The sequence below is a fragment of the Drosophila teissieri genome, chromosome 2L (genome assembly GCF_016746235.2).
Source record: "Drosophila teissieri strain GT53w chromosome 2L, Prin_Dtei_1.1, whole genome shotgun sequence".
In the NCBI taxonomy this organism is placed as follows: Eukaryota; Metazoa; Arthropoda; class Insecta; order Diptera; family Drosophilidae; genus Drosophila; species Drosophila teissieri.
In genome coordinates, this window is record NC_053029.1 from 19,527,970 (window position 1) to 19,539,155 (window position 11,186).

Consider the following 11,186-nt stretch of genomic DNA (forward strand, 5'->3'; position numbering starts at 1 on the left):
TGTCTTAAATAGAAAAAATTGTGTACATTAACATTTTCATCGGGCTTTTTATAAAGTTTGAATTGGGCGTCTGGTTTTCGGTTTCGGTTTTATTCATGATCTCAGATTTTTCAAAGTCTAAAATCTAGAATGTGGCGACGAAAAAGGGGATTGCAGTGGCTTGCATCATCAATATACACGCACATACATATATTCTCGTATCTGATAAATCTGCTTTATTATAAGTAAAGTTCTAGGAGGCGCAACACTATACATTCAATATCTGCTATTCCGTATTCCTTGTCCACATACGTGAGTTCCGATCCAATTTATACACTTAATGTGTGGCTGCGGGTGCTTAATTACTAACTTTATCGATTGTGTGCTAATGAGTTCCTTCAAGTTTAACTTGCTGATCGGATCAAATGGGATCGAGCTGGCCGTCTGCCCGCAGAGCTTCCTTGGCTTGGTATGTACGACATATATGGTAATCATCTGGTTTGCACTATATTTTATTTGGTTTTTGTACACATGCGTGAAGTTCTAGGGAGAATGCCATTCAGGGAATAGGAATAGTTCAGTTTAGTGTGTGGATATCAGCTGGCTAGTGTTTCAAGAGTTTTCAGTTAGTTCCTAGTTAACAAGTGAGGTTTGGTTGAAATCTTTCTTTGCTATATAGGTATTTCCGTATGCTGCTCTATCTGTATCGGTTTCGTAAAATAATAAAGCATTTCACGAGCTCTGTCTCTCTCAAAAATATAAAGTAAATGCCCCTATGTGTGCTTAAAGCATCTATATTGATGAAAATGTACACTTCAAATGCTTCGCTCTGGTTTGTTTACAACATAGCTGAAATGCAGCAACAAAATTGCAAAATATTTCCCCTAACATCTTATTTTCCACTTGACTCGCAGTTGGAAGGAATTTTGGTTCTATAGGTGGAAAACGGCAGCTAGATAGCAAAAAATGACAATCTTTCGAAACGTAGGATAGTTTTTTGGTTTATGAAACACAAAACAAATCTTAAGCCTGTGTGTATATATATCTTACGAGCAAAATCAGCGTAAATCAAAAACAATTGATTCCTTACAAAATACATAAAACATAATTCGCCTGCATTTTATATATCATGTACATACAGTTCCTAGATCTTATACATATACATCCATATATATATACTTGATTTTCTGGTTGTTTAAATTAGTTTTTAAGTATTTAAAAATGGCATGTGGTGACATGTATTACAATACATCATACATATATGGTACATACATTTATATTTAATATCGATTTCCAAGTTGGTATAAAATGCATGCAAGTCGAAGGGCCCAATTCCAACCCCACAAAGCTCGAGTTTTGGTTAAGCTTGCACGGCACCGCAGGGGGATGGATGTGCCCTATGGTCTAGGTTTGAGTTATTTCATATACATTTATAAAGTTTTGGGATTTTCGAATCACTGCACGTATAGCATGACAGCATGTTGTTTCACACAATGCTCCATATTTCGACTAACGACTAATACTAGGTATAGCTAGAGATCCTAAGCTACAATTTTTGCCTAAGACTGTTTCGGGGGAGTTGCGTTAACTGATCACTTAGCCAGTGGTTCCAGATAACATCGGACCGTGTTGTTCTCATCGAGCATGGCCGACAGATGGCGCTGCTGATGGTGCGGGGGATGCGGATGGTTAAGCTGGAGAGGATGCGGATTTGGGTTGCTATGTGATGTATGCGACGACGATGATGTGGTGGACTGTGGTGACAGTTTCTGTAGCTGCTGACGCTTCTGCGCGGGCGTCTGATTCGCCGGCGGCAGCGGTGGTCCCGAGTTGCCGTGACCGAATAGATCATTTACCGCCAAACGGCCGCCTGGCGACTTGGCATTCAGTGCTTGCTGCTGCTGCCGGAATGCGCCACGCATGGAGCCCTCACCAACGCCGCCGCTAACCCCAAAAACCGCACCGTTGTGCTCGGGTTGCGGACCTGATCCTGGCGGCAAAGCCCCGTAGTCAAGGGGCGCTCCATGTTTGCGCAGTTGACGTCTGAAAAGGGGAAAAATGAACGCAATATAACATTAATAACGTAATAATAAATATAATAATAAACAATAGAAATACTTACTGAAACCGCCGCTTAAAATCCTCGTCTTGCATCGCCATTAGACGACGCATCCGCTCATCACTCTGGGGTGGCAATCCATGAGCATCATCCTCCAAGTCGCTCTCGTCCTCCTCCTCATCCTCATCACAGACGCTGTCGTGCAATTGCTCCGCGGCCGTTGCCTCCTCATCCTCCTCCTCTTCCTCGTCGTCATCGTCATCCGCTGTACAGCGTCGAGCAGATCTTTGCTGAGCCAGCGACTGTTGTTGCTGCTGCTTCTTGAGCTGCTGCTGTTGGCTCCTGGACGAAACACTGCCGCCACTCAGGCTTCCGCCGCCGTAACGACTTCCGCCGGCGGCCACTGCCGCTCTCATGTTGTTGAAGACGCCAGTGCCAACGCTATTGTTGTACACCTCGTCCACATCAAAGTCACCCACCTCGTAATGCTGCACATCCGAGTTGCGGTTGCTGAGGATCTCCTCGTAGACCGGCCCACCATCCGCCCCGCCAACGCTGCCTTGGTTGTAGTAGGCATCGCCCATGCCCAGATCACAGTTGGAATGCTTATTTCTATACTGGCGCTGCATAAACTCGTGCTGGTACTGCGCCATGTGTGGCGGTGGAGCAGGGAGCTGCTGCTGGCTACCAGCTCGTCGTTGCAAGTGCAACAAGTGAGCATGTTGCTCGACCTGCTCCTCGTCCGAGGAGAGTTGCTGCTGCTGCTGATGTAGCTGCTGGCGACGCAACTGTTGCTGCTGCTGGTAGTAGGCAGCCGCATTGCCAGTGGCTAGTGGTGGGTCCAACGCCTCCGTGTATTGCGGATAGCCGGTTGGCTGGCCAGCCTTGGTCTTCTTGTACGATGGATAGAATAGCACCTGGGAGGCGGCGGCCGTGCGACTGTGCAAAGATCCACTTGGCGAGGCAGGAACTCCTCCAGCGCCTCTCTTCTTTTTGCCATGTTGGCCGCTGTTAGGCTTTTGAGTCCAGTAGAATACCTCGTGTGCCTGTTGCGGCGAGGATGCAGAAGCACCTGTATTATTGTAGTACTCCCGCGGTGTTTTCAATCCTCCTGTTCCAGTTGGTGGCTGCTTCCAGCTGTAGTAGTCCGGCTGATGGTAGTAAGACTCACCCAAAGGTCCCTGTTGCTGCTGCTGTTGTTGTTGCTTGTGGGCAAAAATCAGGTGTGTGGACCCTGCAGAACTGGTGGGTGAAGCATGACCAGTGGAGCGAAGAGTGCTGCCTCTTTCGAGCACAACATGGCCGCCAAGGGTCTGCGGTGGAGCCTGTAGTGTGCCCGTCATCAGCCCACTCTTCAGGGTTCTCCTTTGTTGGGCCTCGTTTAGTTCACAATCAGAGCTTGCTCCCATAATGGCATCCTCAGTGATGGGCACTGGCGTGTGCTGTTGCTGCTGGGGATCGTCATGCGCCTCTTCGCTTACTCCCAATGGCAGTTTGGGCTTCTTGGACGTGGAAACACTGCAAAGGGTTCCGGCTGTGGGTCCATTACCGGTGACAATGCCCGAGGAAATAGATGTTTTCGAGCAGCGCAAGCACTTGGGCAACCAAGCATGCTGTCTCACATACTTCCGATACTCCCGCCGGATCTTTTCGTTTTGAATGCAATGAAACACGAAGATATAGAGCCCCAGCAATGTGTTGAAGCAAATGAAGCAATATCCATATACATCAGCCGTGTCATCGTCCATTTTGGCTCCTCGCAAATAGAAGTAGGATGAGCACCAAACAGCGCTGAGCAGCAAAAGGAACACAAAGGAGCAACGTATGTCGAACCTAGGGTTATAGTGAGATGGGTTTTAGATGACCTTAATAGTGTATGTGGATTTTCAATATCTTACCGCACGCTAGCGAGGCGAGTATGTTCCTTAGTCTTAAGACCCGTGCGACTTTTGCGGCACATTATAATCCAGGAGAGGAACGTGTAGCCAATCGCAGCCTGAAAATTTGAGTACATTTCAAATGGTAAATGCTCTTGATTTAAAACCCTCAAATTTTATTAATTAATCACTTACCACAAAGAAGACAAGCACCGGAATTACAAAGGTGGCATAAAACAGTGCATTCGCCTCCATCAGCACACAATAATCGTTTTGGGTATAGGTGCTGGGATCGATTACCAGCGAGATGGCCACTACGCTTAACGACAGTCCATAGGACAAGAGGTAGTAGCAGTTCACTTTGGGCGTCTGGTCCACCTCCAGAAGGAGCTCATCCGAGGTGAGCGTTGAGTACGAATGAAAGGCTGCAGAGACAAGGGGTTAGAGCTGCAAAGTGTAGACGGAATTCAGCCTTCTTACCTTCATAACAAAACCAGGCGGTGCCTGATAGGATGGCACAGTGTAGGAAAATAGTAATGAAGCCGCAGAAAATGCTTGTTTCGGTCTGTTCAATGCCCAGTAGAAAGAGCAGCTCGATGGCCAGGAGGCAAAGGTAAATGCTGGTATAGATCGAGGTGCGGGCGGACTGGAGTGGACAGTTGAAATAGAAGACAGAGTGGAAAGTTAAAATAAGTTTAAGAAGTCAGTAAAAATTTTTCCTTAAGCAGCACCAGCCAAAGAACCCTAAAGATTCGATCGTAAGAAAGCTTTCGAGATATTTTAAGAAAATGGATAATCTTAAACGTTTTGGAAAATAGGTATCAGATTTGATAGTCAAACTTAATTAAGAACTTGTTATACAATAATTTTGGTGGGTGGTGGTGAAAATCCAAAGACTAAGAGTAATACGAATAAAACAATGAACAGAACACGAAACAAGCACAACACGAAGATAATATACATACAAACTAAATGAACAAATACAAAATGCAATATTTACAGGACAAAATTAGAAACATTTGTATATTTTATTAATGAAATACAAACGAAAGTCAAAAGTTTTAAGGTATTTAGTTGTTCGATGTCTATGTTAAATTTGTTAAACAAACAATGCACATTAAGGGGTTATATTTTAAAAATGATTAAATAATTAAGTAAAACATGCCAGAATTATGATTTGTAACGAAAAGGGAAAATGAGTCTATCATATAAAGATATTCCATTATGGGTTTGGGAAAGGTGCGCTAATCTTAAGCTATGACAAATTACTACGATACATAAATATAAATGGGAGTCTTCGAGTGCAAGCGGCAACTGGGATGCGATGATGTTTAATGATATGGTCTTCAGCCACCTTCAAATTAGTCATCGCTTCCCAGCACAGCTTTTGAGTCTTATCTTTGAGTCCTGCCAGAGAGAGTTTCATTAACAATTTAAGTTACTTAAGCTTATATCACATGTGTCTCTCGGTCATAAATACAAATGTCTAGAAAGCCTAGCCTAGCCTAAATTTGTGTTTATCTGTTGTTTCACCACCACCACCACTTATATTGTAAGTCGTCCATGTTGGCCTGCATAATGATGTTGTTCGTGTTGTCCAATCCATTGCCGTCCACGTTAAGGTTGTGATTGCGGTGCGGATGTGGCTGCTGCTGCTGGCCAAGATGCTGCTGCTGGACATGCTGCTGCTGCAGATAGTTGTGGCTGATATTGAGGTTGTTGCTGGCGTTGCTGGCCTGTACTGCGTGTTGCTGCAGTGCAGCGGCAATTGAAACAGCAGCAGCTGCAGCAGCCGCGGTCTGCTGACCGTGCTGGTGCAGATTTATATTCAAGTTGTTCATGGCATGTTGCATGTTTCGTTGCGGCTGATTGGAAAGCACGACAGCAGCAGCAGCTGCCGCAACAACTTGTTGTTGCTGTTGCTGCTGCTGTTGGACATTGTAGTTCAGATTGTTGCGGTGTGAGTTGCGGATGGAATTGTGTTGGATAAAGTTTGTGTTCCCATGACTGGGCGGCGGTACATTGGACTGACTGGTTGGCGTGGTCAGGGTCAAGGACTCGTGGGTTTGGTCCCGAATATTGTTTTGCTGGCGTCTGCTACCCGACCGCTGATGCGGCAAAGGATTGGAGCCGTTTCTTACCTTCACAAAGACCCCATTGAACAGCTTCAGCGTAAGCAGGGCAATGACTATGAACACTACGCAGATGCCGATGCTTATATAGATGAATATGCGCATATTTCCATCGAACATGGTGAACAACGAGTGCTGATGCTCATCTACAACGTCCATTAGTATGGCAAAGTTGGTCAGGTGGTTGCAACTGCAGACGCTGTGCGTGCGGTTTGTGGACTCCAGGCTACATCCGTTGGCAGACCATGCACTAAAGAAAAAAATATTAATTCGTATTAATCCTTCAGCATATGAGCTTAAGTCTTACTGGTCAATATAGTTCCAGAATACGCAGGTGGGATTCGTCACATTTTCGGTCTTCAAATGCTTCAGGGTCAGGGTAATGGGCTGGGAGAGTTGTATGTGACGCCCCTTGCCCAAGCTGGCCGAGATCACCTTGCTGTTCAGGATGCGTAGGCGCTGCTGGATTTCCCCTGCGTTGACATCGCTGTCGTTGCTCAGAATGGCTGTATTACGAACTAAGACAACATTAAGATTATTATATTCTAATATTATATTATATTCTATATTACATACCGTAACTGCGGGAGCTCTTGAGATCGAAATGATCATAGCTGGGCTTGAGAATGGACTCCAGGCGATCAAAGGCGGCGAATACAATTCGCACCAGGCCGCCTTCACTATTGTCTATAAGAGCAGCTCGGGGCAGCTCAATGCGATCCGAACTCAAGGGCCACTGATCCGAATCTGGGAAGACCACGCTGGACTGAATGGTCTTAGTTTCCAACACTCGAACAGACAGCACTATGATATAAAGTTATTATAAGTATTTTGAAATGCAAACAGAAACCATTTAGAACTCACATATATTCTTAACCTTTTGCACCACGCTGCGCTCCCTGATAATCGTATCTGCCAGCAGAAAGGCATTGTATTCCAGGCCAGTTAGCAAGGAGGTGGCTACACGCATTTGGTCCTCCGGATTGAGGTCCAACCACGAGGACAGCTGCGACTCGTCCAGTAGGTTGGAGCCAGTTTTGACCACACAATGCAACAACTCCATGATCATAGCCTCGCGCTGTCGCTGATCCGGGAAGGTCTCCTTGTCGTGCAGCATCTTCTCAGACACTGTTTGGATAATCTTTGTGGTGACCAACATGTCTCCGCCGTAGAGCGTTTTGCTACTGGTCACTTCGGACATGTCGTTGGCAATGGAGATCAGGGAGGAGTCCCGCTGGTTGACCCGCATTTCCAGATTGTTGAGCCAAAGGCTGCGGCATTGCGTCAGATCAGGTGTCGCGGGATGCCAGGTGGGTTCAAAGTTGCGCAGACGCTGGTTTACCTTGTGGGCCATGCTCACCGGCGGCTCGCAGCTGCTGCTGTTGTGCAGACAGTCGCCGCCGTTGGGCGCTGGAGTTGTGGAGCTGGGGTCATCATCGTACTCATCATAGCCGGAGTCCGGCATCCGCTTCATAAGCACGCAACGCCACTTGGCGATGCCGGCTGCTCCGCCAGGACAGGGCTGAACATTTACATCACCCACTCGAGTCATGTTCCAGTACAAATTCCGGGCATGAGTGGGGCCGCAAAACAACTTGGACTCGTCATCGCCTCCGGATATCCCGGCTGCGTTCAAATTAATGTTGTTGATGGTGCGCACCACGCTGCCATTCCCGGGGACTACGGATCCACTGGCCGCTGTGCCCGGCGGGCGGTTGGGTGAGCTCTTCGTGGTCAGTAGGGTTCCATCATCAGTTCCGGATCCTCCCACCCCCGTGAGTATCCTCGTGTTGGATGGTGAAGTCGCATTTCCGCCAGACGGCAACTTGCTGCTCGGCTTGGTGGGTGTGGCAGTGTCATCACTGTGGTGGTTGTGGTGGTGGTGCAGTTGCGGTGGCGGTGGTAGACCATCATGGCGACCAGCCGGATGCTTAGTTGTCGTCGTAGAGGTGGCCACACCTTTCAAACGCCCACCGCCCAGGGCTGTCGTGCTGCTCGAGGGCGTGGAGTGCGTGACGGCGGTGTGCTGCGGTGGTACGTTGAACAGGCCGGGATTTCCACTGATTCCCACCACTCCGGGCAGTGTGGGAAGTCGCGGTGGAGGCGGCCCACCCGCTCCAATCCCTGGCGGATGGATCAGTCCACTGCCGTTGCCAAAGATCGGCGGGCCATTGCTCAGCACCCATGGCGGCGGACTGGGCCTGTTGGTCGTCGTCGACGTTTAGGCAGCACTTATGCACTGGTAGTGCGCCTCCAAATATTTGTGGGTCCCGGGACAGGGATCCCCGAACATGCTCGTAGCTGCCAGAACACCGCAGCTCTGCTTGTGGGCACATCTGCAAAATGGGAAAAATCCGGGTTCATCAGTAAGTACAATTAGTTCATTCATATACTGTATTTTGTCGATACATTTTTCCAAAGTAGAAGTTATGAATTAAGTTATTTTTTAATTTTAAATGAAGTATTACCTTGAGTTCAGCACGCTGAGAGACTTGGGAAACATGCAGTTGACACTCCACTCCACATTCCCGTGGTCATTGCAGATGGTAATCGAGAATCGGCCATAGTTGGCCCTTATAAGGTTGATCACATCACCAGGCTCGCACTCAATGGTCAGTTTCTTACCTTCGCAGGCGTAGGCGGTTTGGTACTTGGACACTGAAAGGCGAACGCTTCATAAGTCATGGGGTGCTGGGCAGGGTTTGGGTTTATTTGGAAGTATATATAAAGGAATATGTATATATGGCATATAAAAAGAAATATTTGGTTAGCGGCGATGATTGTTGTAGTTTGGTTTGGTTTGGTTTGGATTGTTGGTGGGCCTGCAATGACACTTACGATCTAACGATATACATATTTATGTTCATATGGCATAGACAAAATGGTTGGTAGCATGATACGCTTTTACACTGCCTGGGATATACTTAGAAATGTTGAGGTTGATTGTGGAGTAGGTGGGTCGTTAGCTTGGTAGCAAGTACAATAGTAGTCATAAATACCAAATCCTGCCGGCCCAGATCACAAATCTTCGATCGTCCATCATTGGCACTTATCGGCATGCTCAATCGGGAGTGTTTGGCTCGGTTTGAAGTATTCAAACTAAAGGAAAGATAACATTTTTAATGCTTGGAATTAGGTCAATATCTCTATTTAATAAATTTTATTTTGTGTTCTATCCTGATCTTGATTCTAAGTTTGGAATTAATTCGTAGCGTTTTACGAAAGTTGGCGCTAGTCACACATACAAAAGTAAATACTCTCCTGGAAGCTACTGTCATGGCGCATCTTTACCAGTATATGTATATGTGCATAGCAATTTTAATGCAGTATCAGACATATTAAAGTTTAGAGGAGTGCTACTCCATTACTTTAACATAAAGAAAAGAGCCGCGGAAAGTTATCGTATTTTAGTGGAAGTATACGGTGAATATGCTGTCGCTGAGCAAACATTCAGAAAGTGGTTTTAAAGTGGAAATTTTAATTTGGAAGGCAAAGAACGTCCTGGACAACCGTAAAAGTTCAAAGATGAAGGTTTGGTGACGGTGCTCGATAAAGACCCGTGCCAAACACTTTTGGAGCAGTATATTTGGTTAGTTAGTTTAACAAGTTTTTCTTTTATTTGCTAACGGGCTTTTTCTTTACATATACTTGTGCAATATATCATCATATTTGTGTCAATCTGATGACCTGGTTACAATCATTTCAAAGGGTTGGGTACCGTAAAATTTTACTTATCTTTATCTTTAGGAGATTAAAAATAAATATATAAGGATATATAATAAAATAACCAAGATGTTTACTGACTTAGTGCACTGCATTTATATATTTTCGAAGATTAACAAGGTCTTATTTAAGCTAAAGATGATGACCCATTTCCAGGCCAAGCGCACCTACATACGTATGTACATACCTTTTATGTATTTCCATTTGAAGTCATTCTCATGAAGTTGGACTCAACGGTAACGTACAACTTATCTGAAAGGGAAGAGCATCCGTAACGTAATTGTTTACATATTGACTCCTTGGGCAAACACGAACAAGCAGGCAAACGACAAACAAAAGATAAGAAGATTGCCAGCGGGGAGAGGGGAAGGGAGCTAAGAATACACACCCTTCATGTGGTTGTAGTTGTTGCATGGCCATCGATTCGTGGACAGAACAAAGACCCGTTTTCTTTGTACACCCGATGCACACTATTCACGAACATATATGTATGCGGGGGTATACATATGTATGTATGTAGAGAAAAGTTGCTGCAGCTGCGCTTCGAGTTTTTTCTGCCCCGTGGAGCCCCACTTTGGATGTCTTTCTTTGTTGCAACTCCGGGCACTTTATGCACGTTGGAAACGGTGTACGTGTCTTGACATCCACGTAAATAACACATTTTTGAACTTGGAACAGTTTTCCTGTTGATCTCTGTGCTTAGTTAGCAATTTTCACAGCGATTTGCTGGCGTAGTTATTAAGGATGCAAAAGCCCCGAAAAGACTGGCTTTAAGTTGCTTTAAGTTGATAGCCTTATTCGCCGATCATTTGCTGTTGGTTAGCACTAGTTTTTACTTCACTTTTGGCCAATTATTTCACTTTATTTCTCGGCCTAAACTCTATTCACTGCAGAGCGTTCCTATTCGTTTGAGAGTTCGATTCACAATCAACTTTCTTTTAGAAAAATTCTGTATACTTGAATGTCTGGTTGAACCGTAACGACGTTGCCAGCCCAAAAACTGGAACTACAGGACTGCCAACTTGCTGCTGGGAAGAGCGCGGAGTTCAAATAGGAAACTAAGCACTGTTAAGCATATGTGGTCGAGAAATTAATATTGATTAATACTACCATAAAACTTTGAAAGTGCATTAAAGTACGCAATTAAATTACCCTCCGTATTATTATTCTCTTTGTAATAACGAGTTTTGATACAGTTATAAACCACTTCAAAATCATAATCGCGTATGGAGCAAAAGTATATATCTTTCAATGCAAACTTTCAAATAAAACGAATGTCTCTTTATCGCAGAGAAGTAATAAATGAGGAATCAGTTCGAAACGTATGCTACATCAAGTTCACGATCATGCTCCAAGTTCAGAAACTCTTATCTGCAGTCAGCTTGGCATTAGCTATTGTTTCCTCATTTGCGCTCA

The 11,186-nt window shown here is 45.3% G+C and overlaps 1 protein-coding gene across 1 annotated transcript; it reads right to left on the reverse strand.

Annotated features, from left to right (window-relative positions):
• Positions 1–475: 475 nt before the first annotated feature.
• LOC122611781 (latrophilin Cirl) lies at positions 476–10,708 on the reverse strand. Its single transcript, XM_043785092.1, is given in 12 exon segments — positions 476–2,022; positions 2,102–3,871; positions 3,937–4,034; positions 4,111–4,340; positions 4,396–4,561; positions 6,057–6,297; positions 6,355–6,553; positions 6,624–6,851; positions 6,912–8,383; positions 8,516–9,146; positions 9,958–10,022; positions 10,159–10,708. Coding segments are annotated over 10 exon segments (4,890 nt in total). The 5' UTR covers positions 8,551–9,146; positions 9,958–10,022; positions 10,159–10,708; the 3' UTR covers positions 476–1,571.
• Positions 10,709–11,186: the final 478 nt, after the last annotated feature.